At 41.9% G+C, this 24,325-nt stretch overlaps 1 protein-coding gene across 1 annotated transcript; it reads right to left on the reverse strand.

Annotated features, from left to right (window-relative positions):
- Positions 1-8,184: 8,184 nt before the first annotated feature.
- LOC125702289 (myosin-1B-like) lies at positions 8,185-23,984 on the reverse strand. The gene is made up of 38 exons (XM_048965367.1): positions 23,766-23,984; positions 23,534-23,677; positions 23,282-23,438; positions 22,701-22,728; positions 22,489-22,603; positions 22,317-22,409; positions 22,133-22,196; positions 21,948-22,046; positions 21,756-21,859; positions 21,523-21,661; positions 20,280-20,398; positions 19,976-20,125; positions 19,252-19,422; positions 18,778-19,084; positions 18,369-18,442; positions 17,594-17,681; positions 17,381-17,498; positions 16,546-16,669; positions 16,324-16,460; positions 15,967-16,222; positions 14,802-15,044; positions 14,454-14,630; positions 14,218-14,363; positions 14,038-14,128; positions 13,562-13,951; positions 13,328-13,454; positions 12,815-12,933; positions 12,307-12,503; positions 11,963-12,146; positions 11,719-11,884; positions 11,425-11,549; positions 10,933-11,241; positions 10,588-10,791; positions 9,659-9,784; positions 9,403-9,573; positions 9,213-9,317; positions 8,875-8,970; positions 8,185-8,337 (listed from the first exon to the last, which is right to left on the reverse strand). The coding sequence occupies exons 1-38, from the start codon at positions 23,967-23,969 to the stop codon at positions 8,185-8,187; spliced, it is 5,820 nt and encodes a 1,939-aa protein (XP_048821324.1). The 5' UTR covers positions 23,970-23,984.
- Positions 23,985-24,325: the final 341 nt, after the last annotated feature.

Raw genomic sequence — 24,325 nt, forward strand, 5'->3', positions numbered from 1 at the left:
GTTAATCAAATCTAGAGTTGAAGATAGAAGACTAAAATAACAGTGAGAAAGCTCAGAAGAAAGGCACAGAAATTTAATTCATTTCTGGGCTGAATGATTCAAGGGTCATATAAACAGAGCTACTGAGCTGCTCACTGAACTTAATACATGCATCTTGTTGGAAGCAGTAGGAAAATGTGCTGTCTCAACACAACAGAATGGTTTACACTGCTTCTGCTGAGTAAATGTGCTAGATGGAGGGAAAGATGAATACATTTAGCTTCTCTGAAAGAGGAATCATCATGTCATATGCTAGATTGGAAGAGAAGTAGTAAGCATTAGAAAGATCCAGTCCCCATGCTAACATGCAAAAAGAGACTCTTTACTACGCTGATCACCGAAGCTGTCTGCAGCTGAGATTATGAAGGATATTACACGTATTTTGCAATGTAGCAAGGAAATGAAAAGTAAGGGGGGCAGTGCAACCTTTTACTTTGTGGAGAAACACTTTCACACTCATGCAATGTACACTGATTTTTTTACATATAATTCCTTCTACAAGCAAGGAAATCTGAACTAAAAAAACACTCAGCAACTTCACCTGATCCCTTAGCATACTGCTGCTCTACATAGCAGCACCTGTTGTGTCTCATGCCCTCTTAGCATCACCTACTCAGAGGTCTGGATAAGAAAGCAAGGAAATTCCTTCCTCCTCTTCTCTCAGCTGACTCTCACTGTGACAATATTGTAATCCTGGGGCTGGGAAGAAAATTGGCAGAGGTCAAATTCACATTTGGAGTAAAACCACACTGAAGAATGACATTGAATCCTATTATTTAACTCTAATGGATAGATCTTTAGCTGAGTTAAAAAAAAAAAAACCACGTTACTTATCTTTAATGCAATTATAGTGCTTGAGAAATGGTGTCTGTTGAGAATTTCAGATATCTTACTGACTGTGTGATGTCTCATTTCACTGGTACTTGCACTTCTTATCTGGATTAAAATTGGCTAACAAAAAAATTGAATTGTGTATGTTTTAGCATGCACGATGTTCTCACAGCTAATAGCCCTTATGTACAAGTTTTTAAACAGAAGAAAGAATTGTACATAACTTTTGGAAGACTGAAGGACATAAAAGAAATAATTTTTCAAGGTACTTTTCAATATTACATTGAAAATATTCACAAACTAAAATTTTGCTTGGTCTGTTTTTCTCATTCTTTCCCTTTGTTTTTGTTTCCATGTGAATATTGGTTATCTCTCTGAATTTATTATTGCTTTTGCTTTTTCCTTTTTGTGCTTTTGAGAGCAGTTTTCTTAATTTGGAGAAACTCTGTAGTCATCAAAGAAAAACTCAAACTGTGACTTTCTGAGATGAAAAATCTTGGAAAAAGCATAAGCAAATAAAAGATGGAGGTCAAGAAAAAGTGTGTGTGTGTGTCTTGGGGATTAAATTTTGTATAAAATTTATTTTGTTTTCTTTGGTGGTAAAAGAAAAAAAAACTAATTGTGTCAAGTCATATATATATATATATTTACTTTAGAAGAGGGAAAGTATATATATATACTTTCCCTCTTTTAAAGTGTCAGGAAATCTTTTGTTTTAAATGAACATTACTGGTTGGCAACTCTGCCTGAGGCAGTGGGGTTGGAATTTGCTGATCCTTGAGGTCCCTTCCAACCCAACCAATTCTATGATATCATTCTGTGATTAGTTTCATTTCAATCAAGCAGAACAAAGACAGCCGCAAGTTTTCATAGCTTTTCATAATGGGCTGACTGATATTTTTGTCCTTCCCTACCAAATCCCATGCAACTTCCTCCCTACCACCTGCATGACTACAGCTCTTCCAGTGTTACCACACTAGAATACCAGCATTCCACATTTGGTCAAGTCCTCCACCATCCTTTCATTTCATAGTAAATTGTATGCAGACATGCATGGCACCCTCCTGCAAGCTAGTTATCTGAGATCCCATTATCACAGAATCGTAGAGTGGTTTGGGTTGAAAGGGACCTTTAAGATCATGAAGTTCCAACCCCCTGCTATAGGCAGGGACATCTCCTTATAGACCAGGTTGCTCACAGCCCCATCCAGCCTGGCCTTGAGTGCTTCCAGGGAGGGGGCATCCATGGCCTCTCTGGGCAACCTGTTCCAGTGTCTCATCAGTAGAGAATTTCTTCCTAATAGCTAGTCCAAATCTACGCTTTTCCAGCTTAAAGCCATTTTGCCTTGTCTTGTCACTACACGCCTGTACAAAAAGCACCTCCCCAGCTTTCCTGTAGGTCCCCTGGAAGAGCTATAAAATCCCTCCCAGTTTTCTCTTTTCCAGGCTGCAGAGCCCCAGCTTTCCCAGTGTCTCCCTGTAGGGCAGGTCCTCCAGACCTCTGATCATCTCTGTGGCCCTCCTCTGGACCTGCTCCACTGATGGAGCTCACTGATGGAGCTCAAGCTCATATGTTCTGAAGAGCATTTCAGCTGTCCTCGTGTGGTTCAGGGAGCGTGGCCTTTGAGCGTGGACTGGCCTGCTGGGGCCTGTGGCAGGCTGTGCTAGACCAGCTGCCAGCTGGAGCTCAGGGCAGGCTCTGTGCACGAGGTGCGGGGGGCAGAACACAGCGAGACTGGGAGAACAGTGAAAAGAGAAAGGAAAGTGTTAATATTCACACACAGCTGACTGGACCACCAAAAAAGTTTTTAAATCCGGCTCTTAGCTGACATTTGTTGGCCCATGTCCCTGCACACTTGCAGGGACGGTCTAGAGCTGCCTTCTCCCCAGGCACTCCTCACACACCCAATGGGGGGGGAGCCAGCCATAGGCAAACAGCAGCAGCAAATGATCTTTCCCGTGGTGAGAGGCCAAAAGAACAAATATGCTACCAGAAACACCTCACTTATCTCTTGCCATCATCTCTGAAAAGCAGCTGGTACCAAAAACCGTGATCTTTTAGAGTGAGCTTGTGGTAGAACCCTTGGAATAACAGAACATGTGTTAGCACACTTACGAATCCTACTGTGGGCGATGCTTCTTCACTTTGCCACTTAGGCTGTGTTCAGCATTACAAGTGTCACAGAGAAAACAGGTGCTACTTGTGTTAAGGGCACCACAATAATCCAAGGGGTTCAAAATGCATGAAAAGCACTAGAGATGTTTAAAGATGATTTCTAAAATGAACCGATCCATGTCCCTTCTTACCTCTAGCGGTCTTCTGCTGCCAAAATGTTATTTACATATTTTATTAAAAACCATTATCGTTTGAAGCTGGTGTTTTTTACGGCAATTGAGAGTTGGCTGGTGGGTTGGAAGAAATATCCAAGAAGGACGCATGAAGGTCAGCTAGGGATCGACAATTCTGGAGGGATAGCCAGAGATGTTTAGCACTTACTTTAAATAAACAGCAAGATTGAGATAGCTGCTAAAGCTTGTCACATGTGCCAAAAATACCAACCAAGTCAATCACACACTCTCTGTGGCTTTGCAAAAACAAATTTCTTGACCAGTAAAAGGAGTCCCTGAAGAGAAAAACAACTTCACTTCTAATTAGACAGAGCCCTTAGATACACTATGTGCATTTCCAAACAGTCTAATTTACTTGCTAGACTGAATGTTGCTGAATGTTTAGTTCAGCACAACACAGATACTATGTTTGGGACTAATAACTTGTTCTTAGGAAATTGAAAAAGTCCAATGTGTTGAGAATGACAATAATCAGGCAAGAAAACTAGCCTGTGAACAGAGGAAGGTGAAAGAAGGGAGATGAAGTGAGGCAGCAGGAAGGTTAGAGCAGGACACACAGAACCAGGGATCTCTTGGAAAATCAGGATCAGGATTTTCCTGATCTCAGGGATCAGGAAAAAGACAGGGATCTCTTGGAAAGAGTCCAGCGGAGGGCCACTAAGATGGTGAAGGGCCTGGAGCATCTCCCCTATGAGGAAAGGCTGAGTGAACTGGGTCTGTTCAGCCTTGAGAAAAGGAGACTGAGAGGGGACCTGATCCAGGTCTACAAATATCTAAGGTGTGGGGGGCAGAATGGCGAGGCTGGACTCTTTTCAGTGGTGAGTGGAGACAGGACGAGGGGAAACGGCTGGAAACTGCAGCATAGGAAGTTCCGCACAAACATGCGCAAGAACTTCTTTACAGTGAGGGTGACGGAGCACTGGAACAGGCTGCCCAGGGAGGTGGTGGAGTCTCCTTCTCTGGAGATGTTCAAGACCTGCCTGGATGCCGACCTGTGTGACCTGGTGTAGGGAACCTGCTTTGGCAGGGGGGTTGGACTCGATGATCTCTGGAGGTCCCTTCCAACCCCTACAATTCTGTGATTCTGTGATTCTGTGATTCTGTGAACCACTAGACTTTGCGCATGAAGTGGGTCCATGGGCAGAGTTGGCTCATTTTGTTCACAGAGATCTTGGTATAGTGCAGTAGCCGCCTCCACATGCTCGGGTTATGAGGAATGCATCACCACCTTCACACTGCCTTATTTCTTTAGGATGGCTGGAGGCTTAACACGTTTTACAGCATAGCACACTTGCCCACAGTTCTGGCCTTACTTGCAATTAGTGGAAAGGAGCACAGACTCCTTCCATCCAGTGCTAAAGCTTTGCCTCAGTCATACAGGGAAGAGAACTAAAGCTTTTAAGAAGCTACACAGACTGCAGTTTTCTTGCCCTGGAATTGGTTGTGTAGACAGAAAGAGTAGTGGACTTGATGATATGAGAATAACATTGCATCTGAGAAGAGTTTGCCTAGCTGGCATGTTCATCTAGATGTGAATGATTAACATCAGTAGTCACTGTAATGTCATTTGTATTCTATGAGGTGACAGCTATACCTTTGCTATGGATCTGGGCGCTGGCACTAAACCCACAATTTCCCAAGCCCGTTCTTGGATGGCTATATGATAAATCCTCCCTGGGCAGAGAGAAAGTAAGGACTTAAAGAAAGGTAAGGGAGGGCTTAACTCAAACTGTAATTATATAATACGTAGTGACATTACTATATAGAATGCCCAACCTAGGGCATTCCTCCCTCCTCTAAGGAGCTTTTGAAATATGCAGCAATACAAGTGAAAAACAAATGAGATGCTTGGAAAGAAACACTCTGTTTCTTATTTACTCGTTGAATCTTCCCTGTGGTGAAAGGCTCTTGATCTAGAGACTGGGGTAAACACCTCTCCTTTATCCAGCCTGGCTCTGCTGTTCCCAAACTGCAGTCTTCATACCCTGCTCGACCCCACATTCCAAAGAATCCAGTCTTTTTGAGAGCACCAACATTGGTTTGTGAGAGCAGATTTTAGGAGACTTACTTAGGCTAAGACATCCTTAAAGTGACTGTTAACTTGTAGAGACAATTCAGAGAGCATGTGTGCACTCAGGAGTCCCATTTAGTGTTTTAATCCTCTGACAGATTCTTTTAAGCCAGAAGTGATCACTACCAAAATGTATCTCCATGTTTATCTGATTTACTTTATGATTTCTGGATGATGGATCATGGTGACAATTCAACAGCACAAGCCAGTTCTCCACTGAACACCTATGATAAGTTTTGGTGGTAAAGATACACTATTGCATATGAAACAGGCACCATGTATTTTCGATTGGTCTTGCTCCATTTTCCCTATGGGCTGACCATCCAGCTTCTGTCCAATATCTAGAACATTACTGTGATGTGATAGCTTAAAGAAGGGATTGTTATTCTTAGGCCTTTGTGTGACATTTTTTGAATTTTGGCTGGAATCCCTTTGAAGAATGTGTGATGTTGGCTGGGACTTGGCTCATGTTGAGAACAGGTCGTGGAGCAAGAGAGCCTGCAAGGAAAGAGGAGTAGAAAGATACTTTTAGGTAGGAAAACAGATTTTCACCACTTGTGAAAGTTTCTGTAGCAATGCAGAAACATGACAGACCTTCCAGCTTACCTCTCCATTATCATATACTTCCTGTTTTCTTTGCCATAATTAGCTGCTCTCACCACCAGGTTTTGATTGCACCTTAAAATGATCGGTGCAATCTCTCAGCCAAGAGATAACACAAGATTGTCAATGTTGCCTTGTAGAGAGCTATGTCTTGTAGTGTTCTTGATCAAAGGGACCTCCCAAAATATGTTCCAAGATGGTAAAGATTAAATAGGTATATGACTAATCTCTCTCCTCTACTTCCAAGTGAGGAAATCTGTATTTTGTGCCCAAAAGTGCAACTTCTCCCACATGAAATCATGTCTGGCTGCACTTGGTCTGTCACGGAAGACCTAGGCAGTCTTCCTTTCACTTCCGCAGGGCATCATTTTGCAGGAACTCCCTCTAATCTTTCCTTCTACTGGTCTCTTCCAATGGTGACAGATACTCCTCCATACCTCTTGCTGTCTAAGCACAACATGCACAGAGAACTTTCTGTGCAGGTCAGAATGCACAGAATATAGTAAGCCATGGTTGTCCAGCATTTTAGCTTGCCTGGGCCACACTGAGTGAAGAGGAATTGTTTTCAGCTGTATATAAAATATGTAACGTATTTAATGTTTATAAGTAGTTAAACTTCTGTATATATATATATGAGGATATATATATATGTATGTATATATATACATATATATACAGAAGATATACTTCATATCTTATACTTCATAATTATATACATTAACTTATTAACTTCATAAACTTATACAAAAGATATACTTTATATATATATGTATATATGTTAAAGAGCAACAAAAACATAAAACTAGTGGTATATATGAGTTTGTTTTTGTGAAACTAATGCATTGCCCTGGTTCAATAGCAATGATTGCAATTCTTAGTGAGGTCTCACGGTGTTCACCAGAGATTTCTGATGAAATTTTGTTCTTCTTATATTCATCCCTTAAAACAGTTGTTCACAGATGTATGTACTGCCAAAAAGTGATGGCATGAATATTCATTGTGAAGTGAGGATATATTTCTCTGGTAAGATAGCTCTTATAACTGTCTGATAAAGAGACATGATCAGATTTTTTAGTTTAGAACATCTGATTGAAACCCTATACATTCAGTTTGCAGGTAATATATTTATGTCAACTGAAAACGGAGATGCAAATATACAAAAAAATCGGTGATGTTTGGTGTTGTTGGTGATAAGGATGCGTCCAGGGCCAGGCCGATCCAATCGGTGGGAAGAACTGCTGCCCTCATGGTGCGGGGCAGGGGCTGGACACAGGACCACCCACAGGATGTGGGCCACGGGTTGGGCATGCCTGTAGTTAAACCAGAAGAGTGTATTTGTTTTCCACAGAGACTCCTTCTGCAGGTTTTCCTACAGCAAACTTTCATGCAGGAAATAGTGAAGTGAATCAGTGAGATGAAATAAACACTCCAGTAGGTATCTGTTCTGCATTGGAATGAAGCAGGTGAATCTCACTCAGAACATGTAATTCATTATGAAATTATGCTTGATTACTATAGAAGGCATGTTCTACATATGTACATCAACAGATGAGAAAGAATTCCATCCACTGTTGATAGCTGCTAAACCTCTTCTAAGTTTTTGTTTCTGCCTGTGAATTTTTATGTTAAAAAATTTCCTTACTGTGTAAAAGTCATGAACCAAAGTTGGAGTGGATTCCGCATATCCTTTCTTTTAAGTTAACTGGATAAGCTGTCGTCTCTCAACATGAGAAGACTATTTGCACTCCAGTATTTGTTCCTAGTACTGCTATTTAGCAAAATTAGCTGTAGACTGCAGCCTGCTTTTGTTTCACAGAGAACTTTCTGGAAGAATATGAAGCCTGCAATATTATTTTTCTTTTGCTATGTTATAAAAATATCTACCCATATTCAAACTCAGCCTCTGTGTAGCTGACTTTTCTGATACAATACTAATTCCTTAGAAAAAAATATTATCATATTTCTTGATTTTCAATTAGACTATTTTTTCCTCCATGGTTTTTAAATTGTGGATTCTTGCCAGTGTCCCCATTTTTGAAGTGGCAATTAATTTGTGCTAGTCATCATTATTCCCAATGCATTCTAAAAAATGTAAATATATTCTTGTTTAGTATACTTTTAAATGTAAACATAAGCAGTGTACATGCACTCTAAAATAATTACAACATGCTAATCATATGCAAAGGTCTCTACACTCTTTATTACCTAGACATAAGCGACAATTGCATAAAAAAGCAACACTGAGGTTTACATTTTATGCATGCCTCAGGTCACATTTTAGCCTTGTGAGCATCATTCCTCCCCTTCTATCTTCTTATGAATCTCCCGGCTCTTTGCTCGGAGCTTGTTGACCTGTGACTCTGCAATGTCAGCCCGCTCCTCTGCTTCCTCCAGCTCGTGCTGGATCTTGCGGAACTTGGAGAGGTTGACGTTGGACAGCTCCTCCTGTACAGGGAGAGGGAGTAATGAAAACAACAGTGTGCTTATGGTGTCAGAATGCCTAATGAGTGGATGTTTTCCAAGATATTCAATTTTTTTAGAAACAGTTCAGTATTAATTACTGCTCAGACAAAAATCCAAATGCTGGGCAAGCAGGGCTAACTTCAAAAAAAGACAAAGAAAAAAGCTGTTAAGTGCAATATGTTTTTCAGAAGAGAAAAGAACATCATGGTACGGGAAAGGCCAAGACTATTTTACACATAGCACATTCCCAACACAATCCATGGCAGGAGACATTTTGGCAGCAGTTGCTAATAGATAGGGTAGGGCAGAAATTAAGAGATAGAACAGTAAACTGACACTTAGAGCAAAAATAGAGATAGGACACTGTAGTGCGTCCTCAAAGCAGCAGTTCTAATCTTAAATTTTTCATTGCTGTGTCTTGCAAGAGGATTTAAAAAGTAAAAATTTCAAAAGCTGCACAGAAAAAAAGAACCAAAACAAAACAGAAAAGATTATGGCTCATTTCAGAATGATACTTACAGCCTCCTCAGCCTGCCTCTTGTAGGATTTCACCTTCATCTGCAGCTTGTCTACCAGGTCCTGGAGCCTGAGAACATTCTTCCGGTCTTCCTCAGACTACAGAAAAGGGTAAGTAATAGTAACACGTCCTATCCTCCACCCTTAGATGAAACAAAGGTAGTAGCACTCATCAGAGAGCACTGCTGTCCAGTAGGACCAAAGACAAAGACATATTAACCATGTCAATGAAAGAGAACAATGGGAAGAAATCACAATATCAAAGAAATTGCAATGTCAGTGTGACAACATTCAGACTTCATGAGAGAAGGATGTGTAAGAAAAAGCTTTATATGCCTTACCTGGTAGGTCAGCTCCTTCACCCTCCTCTCGTACTTGCGCACACCCTTCACGGCTTCAGCGCTGCGCTTCTGCTCAGCATCAACCTCCCCTTCCAGCTCCCGCACCTGCAATGAAAAGCCCATTTTGGAGCTTCCCTGCTATCTCTGACCTGGCATTGCACACACTTGCACAAATACCAGCTCTACGCACTCTGGCCTCCAGCTTCTGGAGTTGCTTCTTGCCTCCCTTCAGGGCCAGCTGCTCTGCCTCATCCAGACGGTGCTGCAGGTCCTTCACCGTCTGGTCCAGGTTCTTCTTCATCCTCTCCAGGTGGGCACTGGTGTCCTGCTCCTTCTTCAGCTCTTCTGCCATCATGGCCGCCTGGAGGAGAAAGAATCCCTTTGTGACTGGAGATGTTTGGGGAGAATGCATCCACCATCAGCAGTGAAGGCATGCCCCAACTCACATCGGTGATGGCCTTCTTGGCCTTCTCTTCAGCATTGCGGGCTTCCTGGATGGTATCCTCCATCTCACTCTGAATTTGGGAAATGTCTGATTCTAGCTTCTTCTTGGTGTTGATCAAGCTGGTGTTCTGTTGAAGAAAAAGTATACTGTGTTTTCTCCAGCAGATTTAATACACCATATTTAGTAAAAAACAATTTACACACTTTTATATAGAGTTCTCTTCATATTTATATGAAGAATCTCCCATAAGTAGTTGTAGTAGAAGATGTCTGAAGAGCCATGGGATATACTCATAAAAAATGAAAATGGGTCTCATAATTATGTGAGTTCTCTAGAACTGTTTCTTGCATTTGACTTTGAATTTGCCAAACGTTCCCAGTTTCATCCTGGTGTTGATTATCTTATGTGTTCTGCTGAAGAGCATCAACATTTTGCTTCCATTACCTTATATCAAATTCAGAACACTGCAAAATAGTACCATTAGGTCTCATGGAATGCTGTTCTAATGGAGTGTCTGGGGTAGATTTTCATTTTCCTGTGGCTGTGATATGCTTCAATATTATAGAATGTACTCCATAAAACTTTTCCTACAGTTTGTGAGTCAACAAAGAGGGAATTTATACTTGCCAAGAAAAACAACATAACCTTCTCTTATCACTTTCTGTCTACTTGCCGAAAGCAATTGAGCCCAATCTACAGAATACTTACAGTGACTATGATAAAAGATTAATTTTCAAATATTTCTGCTGTAGCCTAATACTACAGCTCCCTGCTGTATCTGCAGACAAAAACTCACTTTTACTATTTCTTACTTGTACTTTAAACATTATAATATATAATTTACTAAATGCTATTTATGTTCAAGCAGTCCTTAGTTATTTTCTTTGTATGGAGCAAATATATGAACATTTATTACATTTATAAACAGACCTGGGTATGGAGGAGCTGCACACGCTCGCTTGCATCCAGAAGCTCCTGCTCAGCCACTTTCCTCGAGCGCTCTGTCTGCTCCAGGGCTGCCCGTAGCTCCTCAACCTCAGCCTGCAGCAGGTTTGCTCTGCGCTCCACCATGGCCACCTGCTCCTTCAGGTCCTCCTGTGACCTGAGAGCATCGTCCAAATGTATCTGGGTATCCTGGTTGGAGATATGAGACATTGTGAGGCACATTTTTCCTGTTTTGCTGTTTTCTCATCAGGCTAGAACTGATAAAATTGAATACAAGAACATTTTTACCTCTGTGAGAAATCAATCAGTACATCTTTAGTTTTTACATACCTTGAGCACTCCTTGTGTGTTTCTCAGGTTCCTTTGTGCTTCTGCAGCCATGCGGTTGGCATGATTGAGCTGGATCTCCATTTCATTCAGATCTCCCTCCATCTTCTTCTTCAGTCTCAGGGCTTCATTCCTGCTTCTGATCTCAGAATCCAAGGTGCTCTGCATGGACTCTACAATTCTGAGGTGGTTTCTCTTCAGCTGGTCAATTTCCTCATCTTTTTCAGCTATCTTTCTGTCAATCTCAGATTTGACCTGGTTGAGCTCCAGTTGGAGACGCAGGATCTTCCCTTCTTCGTGTTCCAGGGAGGCCTATCAATTAATTATATAATTGACAATATCAGTAAGTTTACATAAACTGTTCTGCTGAAGAATTTAATACACCATCATGTCTAATCGGCAAAGGAAAACAAAGGCTACCTGTGTATCAATATATAATGATATAATGATGCTCAATGTATTTTGTATACTAAAATTTATGAAATGAAGATTTACTTCTGCTTCCTCTAGAGAGGCTTGAAGTTCAGATTTCTCCTGCTCAATCTGCTTCTTGACTTTCTCCAGCTCATGAACTGCTTTTCCTCCCTCTGCAATCTGTTCCGTGAGGTCAGAAATCTCCTCTGTGTGAGCAAAGTTATATTGTAATACACCAGGCAAAAAAAAAAAAGGAATAGCCCTTGCACATTAAGGCAAAGACATCTTTGTAGATCTTCAGGCAAATAAACGTGGAGAGGTGGACAGACACAGTTGAGAAAAAGCCCTGCTAAGAGCAGAGGCCTGTGTACTTACGGTGCAAGTTCTTGTTCTCACGCTTCAGCGTTTCCAGGTGGTCCAGGGACTCCTCATAGGCATTCTTCATCTTGAACAGCTCTGTGCTGAGGGAGCGAGACTCCTTCTGGGAGGCCTCCAGCTCAGCCTGCGTTTCCTCGTACTTCTGCTTCCACTCCGCCAGGATCTGAGGAAAAACAGATCGTGAGTTCGGATGCGACAATCATTGTGTGCCCAGGAAACACAGGCCTGGAGCCCAGAATACCTTGTCAAAGTTCTTCTGCTTCTTGTCCAGAGCTGCGCAGGCAGCATTTGCTCGCTCCACGTCAATCATCAGGTCCTCCACCTCATTCTGCAGCCTCTGCTTTGTCTTTTCCAGGGAAGCACATTTGGAGTTCACAGCTTCAACGTGTTCCTCTGCATCCTGCAGGCGCTGTGCCAGCTTCTTCCTGGGAGGTTGTAAGCACAATTTCCATTGAGAAAGCAAATTCTCAGGTCCATAGGAAGCAGTGGTGTGCAGCCAGTATGTTACAGCCAGTATATTACAGCGCCCTCTTCAATTTTCCATTATTAGTTTCTGTCAGACTTCCCCACTTCCCCTCCACATACTTGGCCTCCTCCAGCTCCTCTGTGCGCTGAATAGCGTCCGTCTCATATTTGGTTCTCCACTGGGCCACTTCGCTGTTGGCCTTGGACAGGGCACGCTGCAGCTCACCCTTGGCTTCCTGCTCCTCCTCGTATTGTTCCCGGAGCAAGTCACAGTCATGGCGGGCAGACTGCAAGCCATGGGCCAGGGCGTTCTTGGCCTGTGGAGAGAAGTTGTAGGATGATGAAGAATAGAAATCTCTTGGAAAGTGTTCTGACTGATAAGCTATTGGACTCTTAATAATTATTTTCGTGAAAATAATGGCAATATATAGAATGAGGAATGAATAGCTGGGAATTTGCAATATCTTCCAAGGATAGGTGGCAGATATCAGGAAGAAAACAACTTGTGCTGAATTAACTATCATTTTTTTCTCTCTCAACACAATTTTTCTGTAATCTAGTATGTCTGCAGCACCTTTTGGTAAGGGGGATGCACTGGATAAAACAAAATTTTGTATAACCTCCTCACCTTTATCTCCTCCTCTAAATGCCTCTTGAGTTCCTCAATCTGCTGGGTGAATGCCTGCTTGCCTCGAGACAGCTGAGAAATCAGAGCATCTTTCTCCTCCACCTGGCGTGAATATTCACCTGGGAAAGTTTGCAGAAACTTAGGCCTTTAATTGCCACTGATGACAGTGTTGTGGACAATTAGGACTGGGCTTTAAGACAATATATTTCAATTACATTGCTTTCAAAAAATTATAATATTAATTCATACATTTCTCCTTATAGGAGAGACAATTCTGTTGGACAGGCCTCATGTAAATTATAAGGTAAATTATACACTAAGTTAATCACAGAAACACATGATGATTTTAGGTTGGAAAGGGCTTTCAGATGTCGTGTGGTCTAACCCAATCTTGAAGAGAGCTCCCTAGATTAAATTGTTCTCTGTGATCCCCTCTGTGTCTCCTCTACTTTAAATGGAACAGACTCAACTCAGTCATTGTTCATTGACATAAAGGAAACGTGAAAGTCTTACCTGATTCTGTATGTAGACGAGCTCTTTGAGCATTAATATCATTGATCATCCGTTGATGCTCCTCTTCTTTTGTCTTAATCTCACTCAGCTGATCTTCCAATGCTCGGCATGTCTTCTCCAGACTTGCCTATATGTCAGCATACAGAAAGAGAATTAGCAGTTCACACTCCCCACAAGGAGGTGGAATTCCACAGAATTCCAATGAGGCAACAAACCTATAAGGTATTGCTGTACCTTGGCTTTGGAGACAGACTCCATGTTGCTGGCCAAGTCATCAATCTCCATCTTCAGCTCACTCTTCTCCTTCTCCAGCTTCTGCTTGACTCGTTGCAGGTTGTCGATCTGCTCCCCAAGCTCCGCTGTGCTGTCCGCATGCTTCTTCCGCAGGGCGGCAGCCGTGGCTTCGTGCTGCAGCGTGGCCTCTTCCAGGTCACGGCGCATCTTCTGAAATTCTGCCTCACGCTTCTTGTTCATATCGATCTGAGCTGCCGTAGCCCCTCCTGCTTCCTCCAGGCGCTCACTGATCTCCTCCAGCTCCCTGGAGAGGTCAGCTCGGTGCTTCTCTGCTTTGGCCCGAGAGGTTCGCTCTGCCTCGATTTCCTCCTCCAGTTCCTCAATACGGGCCTGGGGAGCATCAGGAACCCTTCACACCCATGTCCTTCTCCTTCAGATGTTTTCTGAAGGCCAGAAGGGAAGGACCAGAGACTTGCCTGCAGCTCCTTGATCTTCTTCTGTAACTGCATGCCCAGGGCTTGCTCATCCTCAATTTTGCTCTGGATTTGGCTGATTTCAAAGTCTTTCCTTTTGCACAAAACAAACTGTGTTAACACCTGAACAAAACCTCCTACGTGCACCTGCCCAGCACTCAGGTGTCCCACAACCTCACTTACTTCTTCAGTTTCTCATCCAGTTGCTGCTTATCATTTTCCAAGTCCATTATGCTATCATGGGATAACTTCAGGTCTCCTTCAAGTTTCCTCTTTGCTCTCTCAAGGTCCATGCGCAGCTTCTTCTCTTGCTCCAGAGACCCTTCCAGCTAAACAGAATGAGATCATCAGTGCTCTGCCAGCCATGTTTATTTCCACAAATATAATAACCTATAATAGCCATATGCTTTTGTTCTTACATCGTCCACTTGCTGCTCCAGCTTGGTTTTAGCTTTGGTCAGCGTATTGACTTTGTCCTCTTCAGCCTGCAGGTCATCCAGTGTCTGCTGATGGGCCTCTTGGAGGGCTTTCTTCTCTTTTGTCAGCTTGGCAATGTTCTCATCCAGGGCTGCCATTTCCTCTGTAAGGTTTTTCACCTTTCAGAAGAAGGGAGCAAGTATAATTAAAGCAAGTAGGTTCAAGACTTCTGTAACATTTGGACTTACAACCCTCTTGAGTCTTCCAACTCAAGACATTCTGTAATTCCAAAAGCACAAAAACACAAAATGTTCTTTATTGGAGTGTGATTGATAGCTTCTGCCTCGTACCTTGTTTTCAGTGGCATGCTTTTCCTTCTCAACCTTGGCCAACGTTAACTCCAGGTCATCTATATCTTTCTTCAGCTCTGAACATTCATCCTCCAGTTTCCTCTTCTTGGCTGTCAGCTCGGCATTAATTTCCTCCTCATCCTCAGCTCGTTCTGTCACTTCCTTAATTTTGGCTTCCAGCTGGATTTTGGTTTTGATGAGCTGGTCACATCTTTCCTCAGCATCAGCCAAGGCATCTGCTTCCTGAGGGGAAAGATAGTCATTTTTTCTATTTCCAAATTTGAGCAGGCTTGGAATAGAAAGGGAGTCATTTTGAAAAAGAAGTCATGGAATTTCTATTTTTTTTATCTTGTAGGAAATGTGTTTTTTTTTTTTTTAGTCAGAATTTTTTTTTAGTTCTATTTCATCCTCAGGTCTCCTCTTGCTGTATTTATAAATAAGATTTAGAAATATATAAAAAATCATTTTCTACTGCGGTCTTTGTTTCCTTTGCTTGAAAATTTGTAAGTGGGTAAAATTGTACAGAAATCTTCTTGTTTTATGTTTGTGAAGGGTTTTACTGGCATAACTGAATTTGAATTTGGTAAAGCAGTACATAATCTAGATGTAATTGTAGGTGGCCACTTGAATCTGACTGTATTCTGAAGCTCTGAAGTAGACTCTTTAATGCTCAAAAAATTGCCAAATATTGCCAAAACTTTTGATATGCAAAAGGAGACTGTATACATTGTATGGGCTGTCAGTTGTATTTGGATGTAGAGGGTATTTGTGTCTTTCTGGAGTAGTAGTAGCTGCAGGAATACATGTGAGATACCACATACCATAAGAAATGTCACAAGGCTCTTTTTTTTTTCGACAACTGATTAAAGACAGTCTTTGTCATCAACTCTAATCTCTCTCCATTATCTGTATAAACCTATTCACTATTTTCTACATCTGGGACTTATAATGTGAACTTACACGGAGTAACATAGCTACAGGATCGGAGACTTACAGAATTCTTCCCAAGCCGGAACTCCATATTATAATGGTGACAATGAATATTACCTTTAGTGATTCAGGTTACAGTAGTTTTAAGGCAGTTTTGTTTGCAGATGGGGGATTCTCTACTGTGAAAGAGAACTTAAACTTTGCTTGTTTTCCCCCTGGAGTAAATAATACTCACAGCCTGCACTTGGAGCTGCAGGTCATTTTTCTCCTGGAGCAGGGACACCATTTTCTCCTCCAGCTCCTTCCTCTTGGCCTCAGACTTTGCAAGCTCTTCCTTGGTCTTCTCAAACTCTTCCTTCATGTTGGCCATCTCCTTCTCAGACTCCGCACTCTTCAGCAGGGGCTTGATCTTGAAGAACAGCTTCATCCAGGACCAGTGCTTGACATTCATGAATGAACGAACATTGTATTGGATGCAGAAGATGGACTCTCTGAAGCATAATTAAAATGTACACTGAATATTTTGAGTGTGATGAGTGGTAAAACTTTTATTCAAATACAGTGCCTTTAAGTGAAGATGGGGAACACCTACCTCCTCTCCACCATTCTCTGGTACTCCACTCTCATCAGGAAGCCCCTGCACCTGGCCTGTGTGCGAGTGATGAGCTGTGCCAGCTTCTCATCCCTCATCTCCTCCAGGAGTCCCAGCAGCCCAGCTTTGAAGAACACCTTGAGAAATGGAATGTTGCAGCACATAATTTTCTGGTACTGCAGAGTACAGATACGTAGCTCTTCAGTCAAGCAGTATTTGTACCTTGGTGTGACCAAATTTGTACTGGGTGTGGTCCACATCGATTGACCCAAGGAGTTTCTCAGAAGCTTTCTTGCTGTCAATGAACTGTCCCTCAGGGATGGCACTGGCATTAAGCACCTTGTATCTGAGGAATGAAAGAAGATATGATTTAATGTAATCTCAAGTTGTAAGGTTATGCTGTTTTATTGAAATTAATGATATTCTTTGCTGCAGAATGAGCCTGTGGCATTCCATCCCTTTTTATAGATAACATTAATTATTAAGTCCAAATTCAACAACAAAATAAAAGTTTTAAAGTCTAGGTGTAAATAGAATGCTGATCTCCAACTATTGCATTCTGTTATTTTTGTTTCTTAAGTTGTGTTGTTGTTTTTAAATATAAATTTGCTAGACAGGAACATTGCCACTGTGTGAGTGGTAAGAAATTATTATTCCCTGAAACTATCAGATGATACAGTGTCTAAAGCATTCTGAGTTTGTAATTCGTGCATAAGAATTTTTTGCATCCAGGTATCAATCTTCATTTTTTTAATCTTGTGAGCATAAGCTTTTGTAGCTCTAGTTTATTTCCATAGTCAGACACTTTGGCAAAACTTGATTTTTTGATGAATAAAAGTCAGTGATGACATCTGATGAGCCCTTTATTTCTCAACAGTTTCTCCTAGAAATTGTTATGCTGGACATAAATGTTGGTTTGGGTTATACATTCCAGCAATTTTCCTTTGTTTTAGATTTAATTAGGTAGTTTTGGAATTCAAAATAACCATCAATCTTAAGTAGTTAAAAAGTGCACTTAAGCAGTAAAGTTTCAATGGAGAACAGGAAAGAGTCTGACCTCTGTTTGAAGTCTGCATAGAGGATTCTGCTGGGGAATCCCTTTCTGCAAATTCTGATTCCTTCTAGCACACCATTACAACGCAGCTGATGCAGCACCAGTTCATGCTCCATGGCACCTAACCGAATGAGATAATTATTTGGTATTTCATTATAAAGCATAGAGAATAATGGCTGCATCACGATAAGATTTATCTCTACTTCAGGTTTTTACCAGGAGTTTTTGTTTCATTGGGGATAATACAACGCACAAAATGGGGGTGAGTGCTCCGTAGGTTGGTCATCAGCTTGTTCAGGTTCTCCTGTAGAAGCAAGAACAAAGGTTTTTTATTAACAAATGTTACCCCTGCAGTTTTGTGAGAAACTGGAGCTGTTGTATAGGAATAATGGACTTGATATTCCCATGTAGAACCACACCAATTTGAATTTTTTAATAGTTTTTAGTCTTGAAGTTCTGGTTTGGAGTGATGGCAAAGCTGTTCAGAGATACACATATTTTACTCAGTATAAAAAACTGTACAGGATGCCTGATCATATCTAGTGTTCAAATAAGGATGTTTCCATCTGCCTTACTCTCTGGAGAGGTGATAGCTGGTGTTGGTGTTTCCCTGTTGCTTTGACTTCATGTGTATAGCCGTTTGCAAAAGTATGTGCAGATCCAGACTAGATACTCTTTCAGGCAGACATCCATATCCACCATTGTCCTTCCAGGACAGAAGACGCTTAGTTCTGCTAACCCACGTGCATATAAATGAAACTGTAGCCTGACCTAGGCTACTTTTTCTATCGGTCAAGGAAGGACTAAATCAATATTTATCTTTCCCCTGGCCTCATCTGCTGAAGTTAGCCCTTTCATGAAAAAGATGTTTTTGATACAAAGAAAAATGTTAACTGGTTCAGTAAAATGCCTTATGGAATTTAACTTGGAATGTCAGAATCTTCAAGAAGTAAAAAGAGAAAAATCAAGAGATAATTACATCTGTACTTACCCTGAAAAGGGCTGATACAGTCTGGAAAGAAGAACCCTTCTTCTTGCCTCCCTTCTTGCCACCACCACCACTCTCTGAAGAATAGCCAAATAAGAAGGTATTAGAACTTTGAGCTGTAGAATTTTTCAGTGTAAAACTGCAAGAATCTTGGTCATATATAAAGATCAAACTAAGAAAGGAAACTAGGATGAGGCAGGAAGTAGAGAAAACATTCAGACTAAAAGAACAGAGGATCTTCAGGATTATCATGGCTGAGTGGGTGTCTGAGACAGATTCATTGGTTTTCCTTTATTAATAAACTCCAATCATGGAAGACCCTGCACAAAATGCAGTTTCTGAAGAACATTCTACTGATATTCACTGTTATCAGAGTTGCTAAATAAGAAAAAAAGAATTTCAAAGGACTGACCTGCTTCTCCGCCAGCAGAGGCAAACAGTAAGGCTAATGTCTTCAGGGATGATTTCTGGTAGAGCCCCACGACAGTTTCGTTCAGGGGGTCCTTGTTCTTGTCAAGCCAGCCAGAGATATTGTAGTCCACTGTGCCAGCGTAGTGCACCAAGGAGAAGTGGGCCTCAGCCTTGCCTTTGCCAGGTTTAGGTTTCTGGAAGTTGTTGGACTTGCCCAGATGCTGGTCATAGAGCTTGTTCTTGAAAGAGGTGTCAGTTGCCTTGGGGAACATGCACTCCTCTTCCAGGATGGAGAAGATGCCCATGGGCTGGGAGAAATATGAATACATGAAGAAAGAAAGCAGTGAGGAGAAAGAAAGTGAAAAAAATTTCATTCTGGCTTGCCTTCTGGCTCAAGACATTCTATCTTTCCATAATTCTATAATGCTATGATTTTATGATTCTTTTGTATTAGACATTGTGAATTAGAAGATACCTTCTCGATGAGCTCAATGCAGGCAGCCAAGTCCATCCCAAAGTCAATGAACTCCCAGTCAATTCCTTCCTTCTTGTACTCTTCCTGTTCCAGCACGAACATGTGGTGGTTGAAAAACTGTTGCAGTTTCTCGTTGGTGAAGTTGATGCACAGCTGTTCCAGACTGTTGAACTGAAGAATAGAGATAGAGTTTATTATTAAAATAAATATGAAAAAGTGAGTATAAAGAACATCGCCATTTCCTTTTTTAACAAATTATGGAAGGATCTGCAAGTGGATCTTTCTCTACTCAGTCAGCAGTTTGGAACTTGTCAGGATGTCTCTGCTGTCATGCTGAACTTTATTCATATGTTTATGAACTCATTTAAACTTGTCAGTTTTGATATCTCCTGGACTGGCCCAGTTCAGTTAAAGGTTTTATAGTTACTGATTTAAAAGTGTCACAAACCATCTAAGCACTGTCTATGGAATTTGTGTCTGTGCTTTATGTACAAAGTATTAATCTGCTGTTTGTAAACAGTAAAAACCCTACATTTATGAATGTCTGTTAGCATATGTGCAACGCAACTCTATTCTCAGGAAATCCTTGTAGGAGTTATGATGCTTTAGATGCAATCTTAAAGAATCAAAACCCTCTAAAAAGAAAAAAAAAGGCAATTTCTTCTTAAATCCTTCAACACACAGTAGAGTTACTTGTAAAACTGTGTTAAAACACCACTCTTACATCAAAGATCTCAAAGCCAGCGATGTCCAGGACACCAATGAAGTACTGCCTGGGCTGCTTGGTATCCAGCTGCTGGTTGATGCGAACAACCATCCACAAGAACATCTTCTCAAAGACAGCCTTTGCCAGAGCACCAACTGAGTTGTACACCTAAAAAAACCAAACAAAAAACAGAAGATTTCCAGTTATCATGCAGAGTAAAACTGAAAGTCTGGGGTATCAGTTATCAAACACTGCCCAGATGCTGGTCATAGAGTTTGTTACTGAAAGAGGTGTCAGTTGCCAACCACCAAATTTTTGTTACCTGCTGCACAGTCTGACCCTTGGTCACAAATTCATTCCCAACTTTGACTCGGGGGTAGCACAGTGCCTTGAGCAGGTCTGCTGAGTTGAGACCCATCAAGTAGGCAGCCTTGTCTGCAACTAAAGAGAAAAAGAAATCTCTTGCTGGAGCACTAGGAGACATTAGTGTTCTTCTAAAATAACAGTGAATGACAATTCCAGTCCAGTTGAGAATTCTGATTTAGAAAAATACATATTTACAATTTATCGTAAAAACAATCCCCAGAAGATATGGAACATGTATACTGTTTGATTTTTTTTTCAGTGATGGATTATTTTGATTTTTATTGAATGAAAAAAATGATTTCGACACGTTTATGCAAATGAAAATCAATAGTAAATGCTTTAAAAAAGAAAAAGGAGAACTAAGTCTGGGATGATAGTGAGAAATCAGAGATCCTTACAGAAGCAAATACAGTGCAATTTCTATCAGTGACTGCAGGTGAAGTAAGGTTAAAGACAGGATACTCAAGAGAGGAAAACACTGAGGAAAAAATAATGCTTACAGCTGACTGAAGAGCAATTTTAAAAGTGCACCTTCTAACAGAGGTCAAAATGTTGGCATAAAAAATTTCTGCTTTTACTTCTACAATGGAATTTAGATTCAGACCTGTCAATGACACGGGATGCACAATGATTTGTCTAAGAATGCCTGAATAAATCATAGAAAATGTAAGAAGAAACCAGAGCAGATTGATTCATGATTATTAGAAGAGTATTCCACTGTTTAAAATGGGACAGTGCTCTTACTGCAGGCATTGAGAGTTGCCTTCAGAACACGGGCTTCAGGGCAGCATCAGGATTCTAGCATATTTTTACACGGAAACAACACCTTCAGGAGGTGACTACCACTGATGACAAATGACAGATAGCTGCTTGGGTACATGAATGTAAGTCAGTGAGCGCAGCGGTTCTTGGTTATGCGCCAGATGTAGAAAGCAGCCCCTCTTGTCTCTCTTCTGCCTGACTACTACTATGTCAGCCAATGGAAATGTGGTTCAGGATTCCCTGGCCCTTGCATCTGCATAGTTCAAAGCAGTCTGCATCACCCACTGGGTTGTGTTCTTCCACGGAAGACCTCTATTTAGGACAGCCTTATACGCTGCAATACGAGCATCAGGGGAAAACCGTGGGTGGAGTCAGTGACGCTGAAGAGGAATTACTGCCTGTATTAGCGAGTGTTTCAGTATACATTGTGCTGATACCTTCTGTGCCATCTGGCTCTGCCTGCTCTTCACGCTGCTTCTGCTTAAACTTCAGGTTGCCATAGTGCATGACAGCCCCCGTCAGCTTGTAAATGGCTGTTTTTTCATCAGGAGTGAAGCCCAGGATGTCAATGGCACTCTAACACAGGAAGAAGTGAAGAATGCTTAGCCGTAAATACCATGCCTGCTTCTAGGTCAGAGCTCACCCAAGAAAACTCCTGTGCACTGCTTACATCAGTGGCCATCAGCTCCTCCTGGTCATTAATGCTGGGCACTGTGATCTCCCCTTGACTCACATAGTGATAGTCGTATGGGTTGGTGGTGATCAGCAGCATCTCTGAGAAAAAGGACAGAACACGAACAGAATTGGCATGGAAAAGAACGAAAGAGACTGTTCAGTGTACTGTGCTTGGCGAAGTTCCTACCAATTAGCTCCGGCTTCTTGTTGGACATGATCTGATAAAAGATGTGGTAGCTTCTTTCAGCCTTGAGCTGGAAAGTGACCCTGGACTTCTCCAGCAGATCTGTCAAGGATGGAAGGAGAAACTTAGCACAAAAGGCAAGGACAGTCAGAAAGAACATGACCAATCAGGCCTGGAGAGTCTCTTACAAGTTTCAATGTCAGCAGAAGCCAGCTTGCCTGTGGCACCAAAGTGGATTCTGATGAATTTACCCTGAAAGAATAAAAAATAAGTGACCTAGGTCCACCTTCCCATCTCTGACTGTGAAAATATTTCATTTGTTATGATGGTGAGAAGAAGAGTTGTTTCTTCTTAGGCCAGGCAACAACTTACAAAGCGTGAGGAGTTGTCATTCCTCACAGTCTTGGCATTCCCAAAAGCCTCCAACAGAGGGTTGGCACTGATGATTTGATCCTCAAGTGTCCCCTGAAACAGAAATCTTCTTGTTATGCTTCAGCTCAGAAAACAGTCTGACAGTTGCAGGGTCCTACTTTTAGGAGCTCACCTGCATTTTGCCCGCTGGCTGGTCCTCCTTCTTCTTATCTCCACTAGCTGCAATTGTTGCAAAGTACTGGATGACACGTTTCGTGTTCACAGTCTTCCCTGCACCGGATTCTCCGCTGTCGAGCCAAACAGAGAAGCAGAGAGCATGAGGTCAGGGAGAAGGTCCCCTGGCACAGGGCAGCCCCGCAGGGACCCGAGCAGGAGCGTACTTACGTGATCAGGATCGACTGATTCTCGCGGTCTGTGAAAGAGGCAAAAGGAAAGCTTAGCCACTGTCCTGAGTAGCACTGCACTGACTTGAAAGCAAAGCTGTAAGTTGGAGCTTCTTCACAAGCACTAATTCCCCGGGAAAAGAAATGGATTGCTTCCATATCCCACAGTAGCAGCACAAATGGAGGCATACAGCTGTCAGAGGTCCTCACATAAACTGTGTATCCTCTTGCCCTTCACACAGTTCTAGATTCAAGGAATCTAGACAAAATGCCTACCTGTGTTCAAAGTAAGCAACTGTCTAGAGCAATAATGCTTTCTCTTCCATCACTGGAAAAAAGCAACAAACTCTGAGTCCAGCTTTACTTCTGCACTAGGAAAATGTAGGATTTGGTACAACGCAGTGTAAATAGCACGCAGGATTGAATCTATGTGTGTATCTGGTCCAGCTTATCTTAACATTAATTCTTCATTCACTTGCTGTCATACAGCTCTGTGGTGTTTGGTGCTGGTTTGTCACATAGAGCAGTATGAGCAATGGGGCTCTTCAGTTCAGATTGCATTGGAGGAGAACAGGCACTCACCAGTCAGCATGAACTGATAGGCGTTGTCAGAGATGGAGAAGATGTGTGGAGGGGCCTCCTGGCGCTTTTTGCCTCGGTAGGCCAACACCACCTCCGGGTTGTACACCGGCAGCCACTTGTAGGGGTTGACAGTGACACAGAAGAGGCCCGAGTAGGTCTGCAAGGAAGGGACACGGCACGTTGGCTTCCACTCAGCCTGGCACAGCAGTCCTCCCCAGCTACCAGCCAAGGAAGAGAGCTGCTGGTACTTACGTAGATCATCCAGGCTGCATAACGCTCTTTGAGGTTGTACAGCACAGCGGGTTCGTGGAGGTGGGTCATCATGGCCATGTCCTCAATTTTATCGTACTTGGGAGGGTTCATGGAGAAGATTTGATCTTCCTTCACGGTCAGAGTCTGCCAAAGAAAAGACAAATCCCTGCATGTCAGCTCAGAAACCACTGTGGGAATTAAATTCACATTGTATATCTTGCCTTTTACTCACCTCTCCGGCTTCAGTCTTGACAGTGACCTTCCCGGATTCTTTGCTCTGGATTGTGCTTTTCACATAGGATTCTTTAGCATGTACCACGAAGACAGATGTCTTGGCATCAAAAGGCTTGTTCTGGGCCTCGATCCTCTCCTTTTCTGACTTTCGGAGGTAAGGAGCTGCCTCCCCAAAGACAGCCATTTCAGCGTCTGATGACATGGCTGCGGTTTATGCAGTTCAGCACAGCAGGGGGCTGAAAGGAACAGATATACCTAAGTTCTGAGTGATGGAAGAAATTCCTTTGTACTGGACATCACTTTACTGTGTTCTTCTCTATCCATTCTTGAGTTTTCCCTCTCTGTCTAATCTGTTTTTCCCCTACATTTACATTCAATTTATTTAGATCTCAGATGTAATAGTGTTCTTTGATTTAGATGATTTTTACTTTCTTTAGTTCCAGTTTTCATGTTCCATTCTTTAGAACTATTAGATTTTCAGTATCCTACAGCGGAAAATCTCTGCAATTTTAGGTCTTAGCAAGATGTTCTTCTGTGCTAGAAATTGGAGCTCTAGCT

The sequence above is a fragment of the Lagopus muta genome, chromosome 18 (assembly GCF_023343835.1).
Source record: "Lagopus muta isolate bLagMut1 chromosome 18, bLagMut1 primary, whole genome shotgun sequence".
NCBI lineage: Eukaryota > Metazoa > Chordata > Aves > Galliformes > Phasianidae > Lagopus > Lagopus muta.

Excerpts from the sequence above, each read along its gene's own strand:
- LOC125702289 (XM_048965367.1), bottom strand. The coding sequence starts at position 23,969 with ATGTCATCAGACGCTGAAATGGCTGTCTTTGGGGAGGCAGCTCCTTAC. Across the intron at positions 17,682-18,368 it reads CTGTATCAGCCCTTTTCAGG|GAGAACCTGAACAAGCTGAT; the intron begins GTAAGTACAGAT and ends TTGCTTCTACAG. Across the intron at positions 16,223-16,323 it reads CAGAGAATGGTGGAGAGGAG|AGAGTCCATCTTCTGCATCC; the intron begins GTAGGTGTTCCC and ends ATTATGCTTCAG.